We start from the raw sequence: 22,073 nt of genomic DNA, 5'->3' as shown, positions 1-22,073 counted from the left end.
TTCTCCTCATGAGAACAGTATTTGTAGTAGCTCATCATGCTGGTCGGTGTCGAGATCTCATTCACAATATAATGCCATGGCATCTTAGCCCAGAACCTGAAGAAATTCTCCCTCCATTTGTAACAAAAATTTAGGATGTAAGACACCAGGATTTGATTGCTGTTGCTGCAAGAAGAGCTCAGCAAAGCATCGTAGTGTTGCTCTTCGATTGCATTCAGTGGATCTATACATGAGGTGTATATTGATCAACTCTTCCTAGTAAACCTATTCATACTGCAGTGAATAACTTTTAATGTGCAACTAGCACTGCTGGGAAAATTAAATCAAGACAAGCAGGACTGAGCAATACTGAATGCAAAATTGCCGCGCGGGATTAGCCGAAGAGTCTCGTGAGCTGCAGTCGTGGACTGTGCGGCTGGTCCCGACGGAGGTTCGAGTCCTCCCTCGGGCATGGGTGTGTGTGTCTGTCCTTAGCATAATTTAGGTTAAGTAGTGTGTAAGCTTAGGGACTCATGACCTTAGCAGTTAAGGCTCATAAGATTTAACACACATTTGAACATTTTTGAATGCAAAATTAAATATGAAGAATAAAGCAGGAAGTACTATAGTCAGCAGCAATTACCATGAATGAAACAAACAATTTTTTTTCTTCCAAAACAAGACACACAGCTTATACTGTCAACATTTGCAGTGTTGTGCAGATATTTTTATGCAGCAGAGATGTAATGGTAAGTGGAAGTACAAAATCAAACTAAATGTGTTTACTCTGTAACGAGCCACAGAGACCATGGGTCACTTACATTAAAGTACTCAGGAGATATCCTTGAACAACCTCCAAAATTGTTTTGGTGAGTTCAGGTTCAGCCTGTGTAATGATGGACTGAATGGGTTGATTGTTCATAAGATTTGTGTTTAGGTATGAAGAATGTGTTCATAACATTGGTGTAAATTATCTGTTCATTTTCAAGTGGGCTATGAAGTAAACGTCATTTGATAAGTGATAATAAAGTTCTCTATTAAGTATTTACAGTTTATGCAATTTTATTTTCCGTAATGTACAGTTGTGAATACAAAGAAATTATTTAGAATAATGATCTTATAAATTTAATTCTTCATTCGTAACTCGTTATTTCTCTATTGGTGCTGGTCTGCAACACTTATTAGAATAGGTTTTTTAGCTGATAATTATGATTTTTCTGTTTTAAATCAATCTTATCTTTAGTCACATCATACTGATTGGATTAGGAAACTTTGTGACATATTTTAGTTATTTATTTTATTTGTTTGTTTATTCCCTCACAGGTGAAAGTCTTGAATGTTATGTGTGCACATCACAGGAGACAAATGGAGAGAAGTGCCTCAACACCATAAAGACTTGTGAACAAGGAGAGGATGTGTGTCTGACAGAGATAAAGTGGGGAAGTAAGTAACGGAAGCTTACATATTTTTGGATCTGTCCTGTTCAGATTGGCATAAACCAATTTTAAAAAACTGTTTTCTCCATATTTTGATTTTATGTAACTGATAATTTTGTTCTCAAATAAAATGTATTCATTTCTTGTGACCATACTTTTGCTTTTTGCGATTGCTCTTTCTGTGCACATAACTTGAGACAGGGTTTCCATGAACTGGCTGGTAGGTTCTCAATTACATTTTAGAAGGATTAAGTAGACTAATGTTGGGATATCCAAGTGTCCAAACCAGACATTCATGTTTTGCAACACTTGGTATCCATAAGGCAACTTTCTTGATAGGGCAGTTTGTGGGGACAAATAGTGTTGGGCTACTCTACATCCCACACTGTAGACAGCGTGGGGATTCAGTGTCTGCAGCACTATAGGCATGACTTGGATATATTACGAATCAAGCAAAGACAGACTGACTGCTAAAGGACAGTATTTACTTGAGGACTGCTGCCATGCAAACTAGTAGTGGTAGCGATGGTGGTGATTCTAGGCTCAGAAATTGGACCTGGGACTGCCATGGCCCTATCTCTGCCGAGCTTTAGCACTGCTGATGTGTTACCAAAATCTTTGGACTCTTGCAGCCTTGAGTACTGTGGCTTACGAATTGGAAGCCATACTGACATTTACAAGTTTCAGGGACGATTGTGTACTGGTGCTGCTGAAAGAATGTTGGGAGTAGTGGACTGAGTAAACTTCAGCTTGACCAAATAATAAGGGTTATAGAAACTTAACTACTTTGGGGCAATATTTTCAGAGCCTTAGGATCTGACAGTAGAGTCATTCCATGTCAATTCAACCAATTTGAGAAAATGTTCCAGCTGACAGTCTCAGATTTGGCTGAAATTTAGCACACCCATGTACAAAATTTTAAGTTCCCCTGCCAATTAGTTCCAGAATTATGGCTTGTGAAAGAAGGTGGCGTGACCCGGAAATTGCAACCCACATCTGGCAATCTATCTTCAGACCCAACTTCAGGTCATAATAGCTTGGGAACTATTCCACACAGTCCAGTGAAATTTTTACAACCCAGTAACATCCACTTAGAGAACACACTCTATGAATCAAACACCAACAACATATTTCTGAGGGAAAATAAAAAATTCCAAAATGTGATTTAAAAATGTAATACGTTAAAAGGTACATATTGTAGGTGCCCTCTATGCCAAATATAATTCACTCAAAAAGGGTGTAAATTTTTTTGTGGTAAGCTTAATGTGGTCTAAACACACACATAACTCATCTTACCCATATCAGTCACACAAACAGAGTTACATGCACACGAAAATACAAAAATTTGAAAAATTACCTGAAAAACATGGATTTTCTAGGTGTGGTAGCACAAAAGGGACAAGTGATGTCCTAACAAAATTTCAAAGATTGCATAATTAGACCATAATATAATATGTGGCAAAATTTCAACTTGTTATTGCAAGGCATTTGTGTACAATAAAAGTTGACAGAGATGTATTTGGTTACGTTTCCTTTAACATGACTTAGGAAGTAATAGTGATGATGCAGACAGCTTGTCTCAGATAAAGCTGCAGCAATTGTTGGAAACCGTTAGGCAACAGAAAGTTAAACAATGGTAGTTTTCAGGCACATAATGAGTCATTGTTAGGCAGGAACAACAAAGGAAACAAGCAACAATTACAGGTTACTCATGTTTTTAAGTTTCTAGTTCAGACTGGCCAATACTGTTGTGCAAAGTCAGTATGGAGGCAGAAGAGTGTACTAGTGGTGCTCTTGTTCAAACAAGTTGCAGTATTGGCTCTGAGCACTATGGGACTTAACTTCTGAGGGCATCAGTCCCCTAGATCTTAGAACTACTTAAACCTAACTAACCTAAGGACATCACACACATCCATGCCCGAGACAGGATTCGAACCTGCAACTGCAGCAGTCGCGCGGTTCCAGGCTGTAGAGCCTAAAACCGCTCGGCCACGCTGGCGCAGTATTGGTAGAGCACAAATATCTGAATGTCATAAAACAACATATGGAACAAAATGTGGCATTCGCTTTGTACTGTATGATCTGAATGAATCGGACCAAGATTTGTTGCTATGGAGATCTGGGAAACACAATGTCGGCACAAGAAGTACAGTTCCAGGAAACTTTAGTGTTTGTTATCATCATATGAAAGTGTTTCTGGATAAGTATTCTTTCCTACAAAGAAGTTGTTTTGATCCATTTCGGATTCATAAGAAGACAGTGAAGTGTACCTTCAGAGAAATTGATATAAAATCAGTATTGAAAGTGAATCAGTGCATGGGACTTAACATGAAACCAGTACAAAAGTTATGCTCCAGGTGTGTTACACTGCTAAAAAATGAAGAATATTCTGATAATTTACATGACAGTGACAAAGAGTATCAGCTACCTACAACCACAGCAGATGAGCAATTAAATACTTCAGTGACTGCTCTTGGTTTGTCTCCAATGAAGACACACAAAGTTGGGAAAAGAGACGGCCCAGCTATGGTAGAAGAAAACTACAAGAAGCTCAAAAGGAATTAAAACACAAAATAGCTGACAAACTAATTGTGGAAGAGGAAGAACTATCTGCTCCAAAGGAACAGAAATCATGCCAGAAATACTCTGGTTTGGACAAAATTGTGCATGATTTGAAAGAAAAATGTGCCATATCCACATGCCAGAAAAAAGTAGCTATTCTTACCCTTGCACCTTCCAGCTGGTCTATTGACTAAACGGCAAAGGAATTCAATGTTTCTACATATATGGTAAAGCAGGCTAGGAAAATAAAAGCAACCCAAGGAGTGCTTCCACAACTTCAGCAGGCTCAGGGTAAGCAATTGAGTTCAGAAATAAAGGTGCTAGTGTCGGAGTTTTGTGAGAATAATGACTACAGCCGAATAATGCCTGGAAAAAAAAAAAGACTACGTAATGGTGAAAATGCTAAATGTACGTGTACAGATGCAAAAAAGACTGTTGCTACGCAACGTATCAGAACTATATGTAGAATTCAAGGAAAAGTATCCCAATACCAAAGTAGGTTTATCATCTTTTTTCAATCTTCAGCGAAAATGGGTTGTGCCTGTAAGTGCAAGGAGCACACACAATGTTTGTGTATGTGAGACCCATCAAAATGCTAAGCTGATGTTTGCTGCTATAAAGGATTCTGGTCTGGATTACAAAGGTGCAATGAAGCTGCTATTGTGTGACATCAGTTCCTACCAGTGCATGATACACAGGTGTGAAAAGTGTCCTGGCAAGGCAAATCTTGCAGAACACATGTGTAACAAACTGTATGGTGAACTCCTTATGGATGATGAACTTGTTTTTTATAAACAATGGACACACATGGATCGCACAAGTCTTGAAACAAAGCAAAGCAAAGTACAGTGGAAGATTTTGTTGAAATGTGTTGTCAAAAAACGGACAAACTGACCACACACAGCTTCACAGCAACAGCACAATTGGCTTATCTCCAGTTTTTTAAGGATAATTTGAAACAAGATGAAATTATAGTAATACTAAACTTTTCTGAAAATTATGTATTTATAGTTCAAGATGCCATCCAAGGATGTCATTGGGACAACAAATGGCTCTGAGCACTATGGGACTCAACTGCTGAGGTCATTAGTCCCTTAGAACTTAGAACTAGTTAAACCTAACTAACCTAAGGACATCGCCGAGCGAGGTGGCGCAGTGGTTAGCACACTGGACTCGCATTCGGGAGGACGACGGTTCAATCCCGTCTCCGGCCATCCTGATTTAGGTTTTCCATGATTTCCCTAAATCGCTTCAGGCAAATGCCGGGATGGTTCCTTTGAAAGGGCACGGCCGATTTCCTTCCCCATCCTTCCCTCACCCGAGGTTGCGCTCCGTCTCTAATGACCTCGTTGTCGACGGGACGTTAAACACTAATATCCTCCTCCTAAGGACATCACAAACATCCATGCCCGAAGCAGGATTCGAACCTGCGACCGTAGCGGTCTTGCGGTTCCAGACTGCAGCGCCTTTAACCGCACGGCCACTTCGGCCGGCATTGGGACAACAGTCAAGCAACTCTCCAGGCATTTGCGATTTACTATAGAGGTGAATCATGTGATGTGTCTGTCAGGAACCTGTGCGTTTTTAGTGACTGTTTAATTCATGATGCCATTACAGTTCATGCCCACATTCGCACTGTCATGGCATATGTGAAAAACAAGCTGCCTCACATACGTTTTGCGAAACACTTCAGTGATGGGGCAGCTAGTCAGTACAAAAACTGTAAAAATCTCAAAAATTTATGCATGCATTACCATGATTTTCAGATTCATTCAGAATGGAATTTTTTCACAACAAGTCATGGTAAAAATGTATGTGATGGTACTGGTGCTACCATTAAGCTCATGGCATCACGAGCTAGTCTGCAGCAACCTACAGAAGGTCACATTCTAACACCTCTTCAATTATTTACCTGGATACAGAAAAATATCTCTGGCGTACAGTCATTCTATGTTTCGAAAGATGAGGTGAAATCTGCCAAAGAGTTGCTAAAAAGCAGACTAGAACACGTTAAAACTGTTGCGGGCATAAGGAGCCATCATCACTTCTCTCCAGCGGACTCTGACAATGTGCAGATGAGCAGACTGTCTGGTTATAACTAATGGTTCATGCACAACACGTGTCTTCACAGTGTGTGTGACACAACCAGGTTTCTATGTTATTGCTGTTTATGATGACAAATGGTACTTAGGATGTCTTGCAGAGTGCTGTGAAGCAGAAGGTGATGTATTTGTTTCTTATGCAGTGTGTGAAATTTGGCTTGGATACCACTTGTCCCTTTTGTGCTACCACGCTTCAAAAATCCATGTTTTTCAGGTAATTTTTCAAATTTTTGTATTTTTGTGTGCATGTAACTCAGTTTTTGTGAGTGATATGGGCATGATGATTTCTGTGTGTGTTTAGGCCACATTAAGCTTACCACAAAAAATTTATACCCTTTTTGAGTGAATTATATTTGGCATAGAGGGCACCTACAATATGTACCTTTTAACATATTACATTTTTTTAATCACATTTTGGAATTTTTTATTTTCCCTCAGAAATATGTTGTCGGTGTTTTGATTTACAGAGTGTGTTCTCTAAATTGATGTTACTGGGTTGTAAAAATTTCACTGGACTGTGTGGAATAGTTCCAAAGTTATTAAGACCTGAAGTTGGATCTGAAGATAGATTGCCAGATGCGGGTTGCAATTTCCGGGTCACGCCACCTTCTTTCACAAGTCATAATTCTGGAACTAATTGGCAGGGGAAACTAATACTTTGTACACGAGTGTTCCACACATGGTAGAATTTGTGTACTGAATTTCAGTCAAATCTGAGACTATGAGCTGGAGCCCCTGGTTGAACTGACATGGAATGACCCAGTAAGGTGGTGTAGATGAAAGAGGAGTTAATATTGTCCCATTGAAACAACAATCAAGTCTATATCTGAAGGCAGGGTTGTCAGTGAAATACAACACTTAACGATGAAAACACATTTATTACTGACACCGGTGTCCAGCCAGAACAGAACAGATCAGATCTCTGGAAGGAGAGTGCACTTATATATGTGTGCCTAATTTCTACAACTACTGAACCTTCCAAATATACAAACATAACAAGCATAAGTTTCAGACACCTTCCAGAAATGATAAATATGAAATAATAAATAATTACGTGCAGTCGACTTCGAACCAGACCCACAGTACACCATCCAGTGACGCTGACCACTACTCCGCACTAATGGCACCAGAGCTTGCAGCATAGCTTCCTGTCCAGGACCAGTGACCTGCTGTTTCAGATGCCCTCATTGGAACTAATAGTAGCACCTTAGATATGGATCTTGTTGATGGTCCTCTCTATGGCAGCCCTGGTGGATCCTCGTGTTCTGGTCATGTTGGTACATCCTCTCCAGTAGAATGATCATCAATGGTAGCCCCTCCTGTTGAAGCTTCTGTCAGTACTGTGGGCCTTGAGTTTCCTTGAACTTACCATTGTCAGTCTGCATTTGGACTGTAGTAGGTCGTCATATGGAGGACATGGACAATGTCTCAGCACTTTGTCATCTTGATGAAGGCTTGTAATCTTAGACTTCGTAAGTGACTTCTGACAAGTGACAAAGGATGCGATGTAGTTCAGAGTAGCACTTTAATAATGTTTCTGATAGTCCTACTTTCCATACAGGCTAAAAAATCCATACCAAGACTCCAACAGTATCTCACTGGCAAGTGATAGACTTCACAGTGTTCTCAGTCTTTGTCCTGGGCATCCAAGGTCTGTACACAAGCCAGTTGCCTTGCTTCTTTGGTCCTGGTGATGAGGCTTTAATGTTCTCATTCTGAGTATCATCTGGATGAAACAAGAACAGTGTATCCATTGTTGCCTCAGCTTCATGATTGTGGAGCAGGAAGGACAGAGTGAAGTCTGTAGGGTCTTACTTCATCGCGTTTATAAGTGAATGTCAGGACTGACAGTATTACATCCCAGTCTTTATGTTTAACGTACATTGAGAGTATGTCTGCCAATATCTTATTAAAGCATTCTGTGAGGCCATTCATCTGTGGCTGGGAGGCAGTTGTCATCTTGTGGGTGATGTTGCAATCTGAAATTATCTCCGATATTTGTCATGAATGGAAAACTGTACAAGGAACTTAGGACTTTCTGTAGCTTCAGGAGTCAATACAGCTTTGGTGACAGCATAACAACTGAGGTAGACAGTGTAGGCTGCTATCCATCGATTCCCACTTGTCGGCTTCAGGAAAGTCCCCAAGAAGTCAATTCTAATTCAGTAGAATGGTGCTGCCAAGGGCGGGATTGGTGCTAGGTGCCTCAGAGCATGTGCCCTGTCATTGACGTTCCTTGCAGTGGTTCACATAGTGTTTTAATGGATCACTGGAGACCAGGCCAGTGATACCTGTGTCTGATTCGATCTGGAATCTTCAAGAATCCCAGGTGACTAGATATTGGAATGTCATGGATATACTTCAGGATAGCTGGCTGCAGATGAGCTGTAACAAGCATACATTTCCACACCAGCAGATCATAGTTTCTCTTGTATAATGTTCCATTTACTAACTGGAATCCTCCTTTTGGTCAGTTCCTCATCCTTAAAGATTTATATGGTTTTCAGTAATGCTGGATCTTCCCTCAGTTCAGCAGCAATGTCATTTAATGTAGCTTGACAGAAATATCATCCACACTACTGTGATCTGCCAAAGGATTGCCTGAAGGGCATCCAGTTTCCTTGTGTTTGCAACCGTTTTTGTATTCCATTGCGATGTCATTTACCTGGAGCTTCAGTGCTCATCTTGCTAGTCGACCTGACGGGTCCTTCAGGGTAGTCAGCCAGCGTCGAGAATGGTGATGTGTCACAATGATGAATGGTTTGCCAATTAAATATGGCTGCAACTTGGTGATGATAGACAACCACAAGGCAGTGTTTCTTAATTGTACTTGGAGAATACTCTGGAATTTTGAGCTATTGCCTTTTCAGGACTTCCTAAATTTGTTTTAGAACTGCCCCTATCCCAAAGCTGCTAGCTTTGGTGTGATGTTTTGTCTTGGCATTCTCATCATACAATGTTAGAACTATCCATAAGGACAAGGAAAGATCTTTCTTGCACCTCATTCCAGGAAAATTTGGCATCTCCCTGCAATAGTTCTTACAAGAAACATATCTTGTTACAGAAGTTGTTTATGAACCACTGGTAGTATGAGTACATCCAAGAAAACTTCTCACATCATGAATGTGCTGAGGCATTGGAAAATTGTAATTGCTCTTATTTTCTCTGGATATGGATGGATTCCATCACCCCTCACTAGGTGCCTCAAGATTTTTATTTCTTGGCTGACGAAGAGGTGCTTTTTGGATTCAGGCAGAGACTCACAGTATGAACACACTTCACAACTGTTGTCAGGAGGCTTAGACGTTCTTAAGATGTCTGTAAGAAAACGTCATGCAATAGCAAAGACATATTGTCCATTTATAGTGTCAAAGCACGTTGTCCGTCATACATTCAAGGTGCCTGGAGCCTTACATAGTCCAAACAGCATAACACTGAACTTGTAATTGTCAATAGTTATGATTACAGTTGTTTTCTCTATCATCCTCATCAGCTTCAATTTGCTGGCAGCCTGATTGCATGCCTATAGTTGGGAAATACTTTGCTCCTTTTAACAGTCCATTGTGTCATCAATGCACAGCACTGGATTGATATCTTTCTGATTTTGTTCAGACAGTGATAGTTGACACAGTAATGCCACACGCTGTTTTTCTTTTTCACAAGGATCTCCGTAGAGGACCAAGAACTTTCTGAAGGTTCACTGATGTCACATACAGCATCATCTCCACTTCCTCCTGGATTATCTGTTGTTCAGCTGGTGACTCACACTACGAATGCTGGCTAATTGGTGGATGGTCCCAGTGTTTTATCATGGATCACTTGGTCTGTCTTTTCTCTACTCCAAATTTGAAAGCATTTGAAAATTGACACATAATCACTTCACTGGCATTGTTCCTCAGTCAATCCATATCCTATTAGCAATTTGATAATACCTTTCTCCCTGGCATTGTCTGTATTGGTAGCAGAGCATGATTTTTCATCAATGACACTAACAAGGGAATGGTCCAATAAGACATATCGAAACCTACCCTGAAATTTTTACACAGGAAGAATACAATGAAAGAAATGCACTGTCAAAATTTTAGCTGCTAAGAGGCACTGCAAGTATATAAAAAAAAAAAAGTGAAAATTGCCACATTAATAGGGCGCCAGGTGACGGTAGAAATGTACAGCCCTGATGGCGCTGTGGCAATTGTGCATGTGCAACTAGGCACACACTCAGCCGAGGTCGATGGTACATTTGTAAACAGGAAACACAACACAACCCGATCGTAATTTGTAAAGGATGTCTCAGGTTACGATTCGTTGACAGTTTCTCTGACACTGCAGTACATTGTTACTATTCTCTCGAATTAGCCTCTTAAGTAACATCTGTTATAAATTATCAGTTGCTTTTTGCAGTATTGGTAAGCATTGTCACTACAGATAAACCTGAATTAATATTTATTGTGCTTTCACAAGGCATGCCCGCTAATAGTACCTTTTTTTATCTTCCAGTTTTACAGTAATGTGGAATCCAATTAACATTCTCAATTTAACAATGATGAAATATGAAGAACATCGTTTCCAGCCAAAATCACCTACTTCTCCTGAAGACATACATATGTGTCATTTGTTACTTGATTTCCTTCATATTCATTCAAATCATATTAACATTTCATTTGAAATTGTGGACATGTTAGAAGAAATAGGAAATAACTCTGATGATTCCATGAATTGTGGTTCGGACGATGTCAGTTGTGCCAGTAACACTTCTGAAGAAGAATACCTTCCAAGCCTAAAAAAGCACGTACTGCAACAGCTTTCAGCGACAAAGAAAAGGCAGTGAAATATTGGTTAAACAAAGGAGGAAAAAAACACTTGAAGTTACGCGGCGTGCAAAGGTGTTTTTGTTTCATAAAATCAGAGTGTGAACTGTACAAATGGAAGAATGAATTACATGAACTAAGAAATATGCGCCAAATAGAAACTCGAAACCATCTGAATGAGAAACTGTTCAGAAGATTTAGAACTGCTCGTTAGAGGCTATGCACCATTATCTATGGGGATATATGAGACTGGGCCCTCCAAACTGCATCTGACATGAGCATTGCTAATTTCCAGAATCATCGACCTGGCTATGCGGGTTCAAGAAATTGTACAGAGTAGGAAGTCACAAAATTACCAAGTTAATGTCACGCAAACGTGTACAGCAGCTGCCATGATAGACAGTGCTATAGAGAAATTCACAGCTGACGTAAAGGTGAAACTTGCTGTTATCACTGGGTGCTGTTTATAATGCTGATCAGTCAGTTTCCATGAAAGAACTGCTTGCACACCACACTTTGTCATTTCAGGGTGAAAAAAAGACGGAGTTGGTTGTCCAATCAATGAATGCAGTGACACATTCATATATGTTAATGCCAGTGATAAGTATGAGTGATTTACGGTTTACACAGCTGAATATTCGTCTTCAAGAACCGCAAGGCAAATTAGACCCAAAAATTAAAAATGGACTGTTTAGTTGCAAAAATCTTGTAATCAACGTATCGAGATCTGGAAAAATGGGAAAGAATAATTTTCAACATTTCATTCAAAACATATTCCTACCAGCTGTGGAAACTAATTAGTTGCTTTTGTTGGATTCATGGTCTGGACATAACGACGACTCTCTTATTGTGGACGACGATGAAAAATCTATAGATGTAATGTGGATTCTGCCTGGAACTACTAGTGCAGTTCAATCTCTTGACAAAGAATTTTTTTGACAGTGGAGAGCATTTTTCAGGAAATTATCAGACAACAACATTTCCGATACCTCTCTCTCATTTCAGATTTATCAGCGCAACAGTATTCTTAAGCTCCAGTCATTAGTGCATTACCAGTTTTCTTTGCCATGTTTTACAAATTTGATCCAAGTATGCCTGGTAAGCAGTGGAATATGCAGAACAATGGCCGGGACCATTTCTGACTCCCTTTCAGTTCTGTCTAAATGAAACTAGTGGTTACTGTGAAGTGCGTGACTGCATTAATTTTTCCTTTGTTCAGTGTGCCTGGTGCAAGAAAAATGTTTTGTTTCTGTCATTCAGTAGACACTTTGTATTTTCAGGATGACTGCAGGGAATAAACAAAGATCTGTTTCACTGATAGTCAAATGTACAACATTATTATAAGGAATGGCCTACAGGAATTGTTATAAAATGTTGTACTGCAAGACATTTCATTTCAACAAATTATAAGTCCTTATTGACGGAAGCCATCTGGGACATCAAACACTGTTATGATTTTATTTCCTCTGCTAGCCACTTTTATCAGAATTACATGTGCAAGAATTGAACTGTCAATATGAAGTTATTCAAAAATATGTTTGTATAGTTTAAACCAGATTTTCACTGGAGCAAACAAGCTAACAAGCACGAGCAAAAGAGAATTCTGTCTGGTGTACACGGTAGGCGTCTTGCAGGTCTTTCAACTGGATGCCACTGGAGCTACTTACGTGTCCCTAACCTTCCCCAGTTACCTAATTGGAAAATGGAGACCTGTAGTTTAACATGGAATCCGAACCACATGTATGTTGTGGCCACTCCAACATCTGTGAGAAGTGAATGCTCGGTTAAAAATCATAATGAAAAAGTTGTGGTCTGATCGGGATTTGATCACGTGCTCTCTGGATCATGAAGCGCGCACTTTGCCACCGGACCATTTTTGTTTTAGGAGAGAGAGAGAGAGAGAGGGGGGGGGGGGGGGAGAGAGAGTGAGAGGAGAATAATAATAATAATAATAATATGACCATTAGACCTTACATGTGTAGTGGAAACAGTGGCTGTGTCACAACAGCTTGAGATGATGCTCAACATTGGTAATTAGTGTTCTGCTTAAAAATTTCCCTGAATGGTAATGAGAAGCCATGGAAAAATGGCAGCCGACATACAAGGAAAAGTTTGGACCGATGCTAAGGAGAGATGGAGGTGCAATTCTGTGTAAAGTGCATGATCTCCACGCGTATCATGCTTCCATACAAACTGAGACATTTAAATTCTTCCTTCCCTGTGCCATTTTGTATACTTCATCAAGAACAGTGCGCTCGCGATGCAAAATAACCCTCCCTGAATAGCAAAGTTTCACATTATGGCTCTGACAGTAGAGTTGTATCCTACCGAATATTAGCTCCAGAAACTAACAACACAGCATTCATAGGCATGTTTGCTACCTCTTGTGCTTTTCTGTTCCCTCTATTATAAACAGTTCTACCCATATACAAGTGAATGGTAGTGAATTCTGTGCGAATGCTCATTTGCTTGTGTTTGCTTTCATTCGCTCCATTGGAAACCAGGCTTTAGGTGCTTAAAACTGGTGTCTGTGAGCTCTGGATAATTCCGCTATGTGGCGCAGCGTGAGTGATTCGCCGAGTTGCATGCTAGGTGGGCAGGCTGTACAAATCACTGTTATAAGCTGTTCTTCGTGCGGCAAAAGTGTGTAACTTCAACATTTTTCACAAAATACTTGCAGTGCCTTTTAGCAGCTAAAGTTTTGACAGTACGTTTCTTTCATTGTCTTCTTCCTGTGTAAAAAATTTCGGGGTAGGTTTCGACCTGTCTTATTGGACCATTCCCTTGTGTGATGTCCTTCCTGGGCTGGCTTGGATGTCTTTACACATACAACTTTAGGGATGAGTTGTGGCTGCTCATGACGATTAGTGGTCCAAAGTTCTCATCTGTCATGCGCAACACTTACAGTCATTGCTGGCATATAGGTTTCTTTTGTGAGCTGAGTAGTTTTTTGCAGGCATCAGAAGCTTCACAGTTGAAATGTACATCTCAGTGGGTGACTGGAACTTGTTTGATTGATGATGATGGGATAACAGATTCTTCAAAGGCAAACAACTGCTTGGAACAAGCTTTGTTGTATGTGTTTGTTGGAATAGTTTTGTCATTTTGGGGCTCTGACCTTCCCCAGTTTGTGATTGCTTGTGATGCCTGCAAGAAGTCACATCCAAGAATAACATCATGACTACATTCTGTTAATATGACAAGTTTGAAGGACCGTGTTCAGTCTTGCAATACATGTCTCTATTGGCTGGATGTATCTCCCATTTGCGACCTTCAGCACAGTTGCTTTCATATAATGGAAAAATCTTCTTCTTCTGGTGACATTAAGCTTTCAGCATTACAGAAAAAGAAGACCTTGAATCAACTAGTGCCCGGACTGATTGGCCACCGATGATGGTGTGAATGAGATTTGCTGTCATTTTGGTAACTGACGCCCATGGAGGATTTTCATCTGTGGTGGCCTCACCTCCATATGTGGTCTCTTCGCTTAGGTTTCCTGAATTTGGTGGTAAGGCAAGCTGCTTGCACCACTGTGTGGCAGAGAGCGATGGCTATGGCAAGTTGTGGAGCAACTTAATCCAGGATATAATGATGAGCTTCACATCACAGATCAACTATAATTGTCCACAGTTGACTGACATGAATAGGACTGTTGTGTTGGATGAGGTTTGTGACATCTTTCTCTAGAATAGCGCACAATGTATCCAGGCCCTTCACACTGAAAACAGACAGTTGTGTTGTCCTCCGCCCTCCAAATATCTGTTTCTCTGTGGGCGTTTTACTTGGTGGAGGAGTTGGTTGTACCTAAATTGGTCAGAAGCTGGGTTGTCATTTGTTGGCAGTGGTGTAAGTCCAAGTCATTCCTCATGGTGTGCTTAACTGGTGGTGGAGATAGATGCCAAAGATTGATACACATCTTCTGCAACATTGTGTATTACCTCTTGGCGTAATGGGTTGACATACATGGCTGCTATCTCTTGTGCAATCAGTGTGACATTTCTGGCTAGCATACACTGCTGTATCTCTCTTCTTACGATCTGGGATATGAGAGAAACGAGGTTTGGTTATCTTCCACAACTGACATAGGGACCACATTCGGGAGTCAGTCATACCTGTTTTGTCTGACATTTTCTGTTGCATATTCTTGATGTGCTGGCGCCACTTGATGAATTCTTCTGTTGCCTTGACATCATTTACCAGGAGAGTTTGCTACATGTCTTCCGTGACTTCTTTCATCAGTGTGAAATTTTGTCAGCTTCTGTCACATTCGTGTCCATAGTGTTGCTAAGGGGCAAAACATAATGTACATTTATAACTGTCATTTCTCCATGATGTTGGGTCCCATTCTTCAATTATTATTCTGCTACGTGGACTTATCTGAGGTACAGAAAGCTGGTCGAAACCTGAAATAGATACCAGTGAGATTTTTCGGGAAATTTAAGTGTTCTCAAAAGGACAGATTATGGGAAATGTAGATGGTCTATTTGTCACAGTAGACAAGAAAGTCAAATCCTCTGAGATAGAAACTGAAGCCACATGCAAGATTGTTTGGGCAAGATTTGGTATCGGGGTTGGGCATAAAATGGTAATTGGATCTTGTTATTGCCCACTAGACTCATCTCCTGGTGTAACCAAAAACTTTAGAGAGAGTCTCAGCTTTCTTGTATGTAAGTTCGCCAGTCATAATGTAATCATTGGTGGAGAATGTAATTATCTGATAATCGATTGGAAAACTTGCAATTTTGTTAGTGGTGGGCATGACAAGACATATTGTGAGACATTACTAAAAGTCTTCTCTGAAAATTACCTAGAGCAGATAGTTTGGAAACCAGCTTATGATAGAAATATGTTGGCTGGAATGGCAACAAATTGACCTGATCTCATTGAGGATATGCATATTGAAACTAGTGTCAGTGACCACAATGTGATGTGGAGAGAATGTCATATCTCAATGAGGACCTTGAAACTTACAGTACAGGGTAGGAGCATGTAGAGGAATTGTTACTCAAATCCAAAAGAATAATTGGCCTTGCATTGGTTTGATAAGTACCAAGTAGAAAAGCTCATAACTGGAGGGACCCTCCATGGTATATTGTCACTATAAACAAATTTACAGAGAAACTGAGATCATAGATAATAGATGTAAAATGAGAGCATAGATAATAGATGGAAAACAAAGCTCTCTGGAAATTTAGTGTGCAATCCCTAGCAAATGAGACAGGAACTGAAACTGAAGGTAGCAAATGTTTCTTTCCAAAAGAAAACTCAGGTGAATGGCCACATATTAATCCCCATACCACTGAAAAGATGAGTGCAATAAGTGCTAGTGTCTGTGGTGTTAAGAAGCAATCAAAATTGTTAAAACTGAATTAAGCTCCAGGATCCAGTGGATCCCTATTAGATTCTACATCGAATTTGCAGCTGAGTTAGCTACTCTTTTGACTGTAGTCTGTCATAAATCCCATAAACAAAAAACTGAGCCCAGTAGTTGGAAGGAAGCACAGGTCACACCCATCTACAAGAAGGGTGATAGAAGTGATCCACAAAACTGCTGTCCCACATCCTGGGCATCAGTTTGATGTAGAATCTTATAACGTATTCTGAGCTCAAACACAATGAGGTATCTCGAACAGAATGACCTTCTTTATGCCAGCCAGCATGGATTCCAAAAACATTGATCATGTGAAGACCCACTCTTCACACTTATCTCATAATGTTCTGAAAGATTTTAATCAAGGCAGTTATGTAGATGCAGTATTTCTTCGTCTCTGAAAAACATTTGACTCAGTATCACACTTGAGCTTATTATCTAGTTTGATTGTATGGGGTATTACGTGAAATTTATGAATGGATTGATGATTTTTTGGTAGGAAAGCATATTATCTTGGATGGATAGTCATTGTCAGTTTTAGAAGTGGTGCCCAACGGAAGTTTGTTGGGACCTATGCTGTTCATGTTGTATATTAATGACTATGTAGACAATATTAATAGTAACCTCAGACTTTTTGTAAATGATGCAGTTATCTGTAATGAAGTTCAGTCTGAGCAAAGTTGCGTAAATGTTCAGTCGGATCTTGACAGGATTTCAGAGTGGTGTAGAGATTGACAGCGTGCTTTAAATGTTCAGAATGTAAAACTGTGCACTTCCCAAAACAAAAAATTGTAATATCATAGGACTATAACATGAATGAGTCATAGTTGGAATTGGCTAAGTCATACAAATATGTGAGTATAACATTTTGTAGGTATATGAAATGGAATGATCACATAGGCCCAGTCATTGGCAAAGCAGGTGGTGGACTTTGGTTTTATTGGTAGAATACTGCGGAATTGCAACTGGACTACGAAGTAGATTGCTTACAAATCTGTCTTGCAACCCATTCTAGAATATTGTTCATGTGTGTTGGATTTGTACCAAATAGGACTAACAGGGAATATGGGATGTATACAGAGAAGGGCAGCACAGATGGTCACAGGTTTGTTTGACCCACAGATGAGTTTCACAGAGATACTGAAGAAAATGAACTGGGAGTCTCTTGAAATTCTTTCAATCAGTTCAACAGGCCCTGACCAGCATCTCCAGAAAACACTGATGAATGCTTGATGTGCAGTTGAGTTACTGCTGCATTGGAATTCATCTGTTTCATGTTAATATATAAATCTTGGGAACAATTTACTGCTTGTGTACTGGTTACTGTTGACACAGGTGATGGTTTTTATGTTGCCTAATTGGAGCCCGGAGATGTAAACATTGTGGAGTATCTGGTATCTCCACCAAACAGCATCACATTGAAACCACAATCAAGTCTCAAGCCAAAGCCAGGGTTGTCAGTGTAGTACATAGCTTAGAACTGAAAGCACTTTTATTACTGACCCCAACGTACAGCCAGAAAAAGATTGATCTCCTGGACGGAGAGTGCACCTATTTATATGTGCATTGAATATTCAAGAATGCTAGTAAAAACAAACAAAGGAAAGTCCAGGATGGAATAACAACAATACTATGAAAAGGTTAGATTGATACTCACCATATAGACGAGTCACTGAGTTGTAGACAGGCTCAGTGGAAAGACTGCTGTACATTTAAGTTTTCGGTCGAAGGGCCTTCTTCTGAGTAGAAAACAGACACACATTCACACAATCACAACTCGCACACACTTGACCACTGTCTCTGGCCGCTGTAGCTGGACTGCCAGTTTCGGCAACAAGACAAGATTTTCCCTGACAAACAACTTCACAGCCAAAGGATGGAGCTCATTTTTACCTCTGGATGCAGCTGCAGCAGTCACAATTTTATTCTTGGAAAAATACAAATTGTCATCGTTATTTGATATATTCCTCTTTGTGGAACGTTCTTAACAGAAAATATGTACAAGATCCATCTAGAGAAAACTAAACATCTTTGAAATAGCGAGTCTCCATTTCTGTCCATTCAACACCTGCACATGTATTTGACCTTTATCAAATACTTCAATTTGTATTCCATTTTTGGTACTATCTATCTTTCTTAGATTTTCAAATAACTGATATGTACTGTTCCATCCACATCGATTTGTTATATGCTGTGTTGCACAAAGGCAGTGCACCAGTTGTCACTGTCTAATTTGTCCTTATCTACAGAAGAATTGTTTCATATCATCATTAAATCTTTCTTCTCAGTTTTTGAATTATTTGTGTGTCTTCCACAACTGATTGCTTCTACATATCGTGTTTATGTAGCAGTTTTTGCAGCTCTGAAACTAAAATTTATGTACGTACATTGTTTCCAGACACCCGCCATTGTCATTTTCACAAAAACATGCAACACATGAGAATGTGCATAAAAACTAAATGAGACCACCTTTTGCAAAGCTGCTTGAGCCACTAACTCTCAAAGGCTGTATGAGGTACCACCTGGCAGCTTTTTTTCATACTACCTAGGCTTCAACAGCTGCACATACATTCCAGGAACTTCAGGTAGCACTGGTATTTTCAGAACTGAAATTCAGAAGACTGTTATAATTATAAACTGAGAGATCAACATCTATATCTATATCTGCATCTACACAGCTACTCCGCAAGCCACCACATGGTATGTAGCGGGGGGTATCCTGTACCACTACTTGTTATTTCCTTGCCTGTTCCACTTGCAAACAGAGCAAGGGAAAAACAACTGCCTGTATGCCTCCGCATGAGCCTTAATTTCTTGTATCTTATCTTCATGGTACTTACACACAATATATGTTGGTGGCAGTAGAACTGTTTCGCAGTCAGCTTCACATTTTTTAGATAGTGTTTCTTGAAAATAACGTTGTCTTCCCTCCAGGGATTGCTATTTGAGTTTCCCAAGTATCTCAGTAAACTTATGTGTTGTTCGAACCTTCTGGTAACAAATGTAGAAGCCTGCCTCTGAATTACTTCAGTGTCTTCCTTCATTCCGACCACTTCTAAGTATAAAACTTGAAAATAAAACTGTACTTTTTATTAATTTGTTGACTCGTAGTATTAAAATGCATGAAGCCTAAGTTCCACCCCCTCCAAATGATAATTTTTGACTTCAGAACGATACTTTTTTTCAATCACTGGACTCATACAGAAGCAAAAGATTGATTTTCATTAATTCTAACGAGTGTGTCTATAGTCTAGTGGTCGGCATTACTATTGATGTAGAGTTCTCAGCTTCAGTTCTCATGTTCATATCAGATTTTCCTGTGATAAAATGTCTATGACATATTCTGCTCACCCTCATGAAGCCATATGACAAGCTAGTTGGACAGATATGCATAGTAGCTGTCAAGGAGGTATCAAATTGCTAAACTAATTTCAGAGTGTTTTTTTCTTCTTTGTGCATGATAAAGGTGAATTAGTGATATTTGTATGTGCTTTTTCTCTAGGTACTCCTTACTGGTCTCAGGGAGCACAGAAGCAGTATTATGTTTCAAAGAGATGCTCAACGAAGTCAGCATGTGAAAAGATTAGAAGCAAGAATATGCCATATTGCACTCACATCTGGTATCAGGATTGGAGGTGTGCTGAATGTTGTCAGGGTGACCGTTGCAATTTCTATGTGTTTGTAAGTCGATTGAAGCCTCGTTCAAATGCATTTATCATGATGTAATATATTTCAACACACTTTAATTTTTCTTTGTAACCTGTTCCAGCTGAGTGGAAGCACAGCTCGTTCAAGTTTGTTTGTGGTGCTTGCTTCAGTTTCTGTCATTTTGGCTGTTGGCAGATTTCTTCAGTAGAAATGATTTGGAAATGAAATTTCCTTCATTATACCGTCCAGCAGTAATTTGCCTCTCATTTTTAGCTCCGGAGTTGTGCTAATTTTAAAGTAGTATTGGAGGTTCAGCAAACATTGTATCTAAGAAAACCTTTGAATGCATATTTTACATTTTAGGAAACATTTTTGGAGGAGTAATATTCTATTTTGATTATAAATGTTATTGTTGCCTTTGACATGTAATCTGTCGAATATTATAGTTATTTGGTACTGTAACATAAATATTTTTACCAATGACAGACTTTTCATTGTTAATAACTTTACAGATCTGCTAAGTAAATAACTGTATTTTTACTAATATGGAAGTTTTTCGAAAGAATGTGGAACAGTAAAATGTATTGCTTGAAACTGGAAGAAGGAGAGAGGGCGGGGGTGGGGGTAGTAAAGAATGAAAGAAAGAAAGAAAGAAAGAAAGAGATTGTCACATGTGAGGAAAAATTGTGAAGTAGATTGTGAATTTGTATGTTGCTGTTTGAATTTTGCTTGTTGTAATTTATAGGCACAAAATATCATTTTGTACAACTCCTTTTACATAAGATAAAATGCAGTATTATATTTATGGAGATAAAAACTGTAATTTTAGACACAATTACATTCAACAGTGACACAACTTAAAAGAAAATACAGGTAAACAAACTCACCTTTGTTTATCTGCACTTGTTAGATATTAATGGAGTCGCCCAATACATTATGTATAACCTGACCAAACACAGTGTACCAATAATGAGGGTAGCACTGTATTGTGGGAGGAAGGAAACAGTTGAAGCTGATCATGTTCTCAGGGAAAGTGGAAAACAAATCTGTAAATGTAGCTTTTACAAGTGATAAAAAGCTCACTGTTGGGGAAAGAATTTGGAAAAGTAAGGGGTAGATACTCTCAGGGTACCAGATCTCAGATATGTTCATAATAGCAAAATTTCAGTCCAGTTCATAGTTTGCCCAGGCTATACTTTTATTATGGTATATGACTAGTATCATTTGCAAATTGGTACAGTTTAAACTTGCTAGTGTTGTAGCTATAAGTTAAGATTTTTGATTGAGTATTTAATTTCTTCTACTCTGATATTGTGTAGATTAATTAAATAATCTACTTAAAAGTGCTGAAAATGACTATGACTCACTGTGGTTCATTCCTGGACACTCATGTTATTAATTGTACAACGTGCACATTTTGTATAAGATTTCATTGAAGAAGGTTATAATATTAAAAGCAGCATACTTGCCTTTGGTAGTAGCTGTTGTATGATAAATAGTAAAACTATAGAGTGAGTGCTGGATTTCAAAATTCACTTTCTTGGGAACCACAATGAAAAGAGGAGGTGGAAAAACTTTTTGAAGAATGAATAAGATCAAATTATGTTGAACAAAATACTCTATAGGGGAATTCTGGAGATGGACAACAGTTGTAATTTATCTTCTGGTAAACCTTGCGGGATGTAAGGTCGTGGTCCATGAAACTCTTCAGCTCCTAACGTTTCGTCCAGAGCTGCGCTGGACATCTTCAGAGGGGTGTTTCTCCTCCGGTGAGTCTTGCCGAGTCGGCAAGACTCACCGGAGGAGAAACACCCCTCTGAAGATGTCCAGCGCAGCTCTGGACGAAACGTTAGGAGCTGAAGAGTTTCATGGACCACGACCTTACATCCCGCAAGGTTTACCAGAAGATATGTCATCCGGTCGTGAAAGCCTTCATAGTTGTAATTTAATCACAGTCTAAGGTAGCTTTTCAGTTTGCATTTCAGATCCATGTTATAACTGCTTTATCTTGAACATTATTTGTATTTCTGATATTGTTCTTGACTCTTCTTTTGGTGACAACCTTCAGTGAAGCTAATACCTTGATTTACATTTATTCCAGGGCTGGTTCATATTGATTGAGTGATCTAACGAGAATAATGTTTGCATTTCGATTGCTGTACTCTTT

General features: G+C 39.3%; 1 protein-coding gene across 1 annotated transcript in view; it reads left to right on the top strand.

The window, feature by feature from the left end:
• LOC124604528 overlaps positions 1–21,616 on the top strand; it is a 28,204-nt gene extending 6,588 nt beyond the window's left edge. The window contains exons 2-4 of the mRNA XM_047136486.1: positions 1,303–1,422; positions 19,761–19,939; positions 20,028–21,616. Coding sequence (XP_046992442.1) covers positions 1,303–1,422; positions 19,761–19,939; positions 20,028–20,114 — 386 coding nt within the window. The 3' untranslated portion in view covers positions 20,115–21,616. The remainder of the gene's footprint in view (positions 1–1,302; positions 1,423–19,760; positions 19,940–20,027) is intronic.
• Positions 21,617–22,073: the final 457 nt, after the last annotated feature.

Source organism: Schistocerca americana, chromosome 1, assembly GCF_021461395.2.
Source record: "Schistocerca americana isolate TAMUIC-IGC-003095 chromosome 1, iqSchAmer2.1, whole genome shotgun sequence".
Taxonomy (NCBI): Eukaryota; Metazoa; Arthropoda; class Insecta; order Orthoptera; family Acrididae; genus Schistocerca; species Schistocerca americana.
The sequence above is the reverse complement of the archived record's forward strand: the minus strand, read 5'-3'. Positions and strand labels throughout refer to the sequence as shown.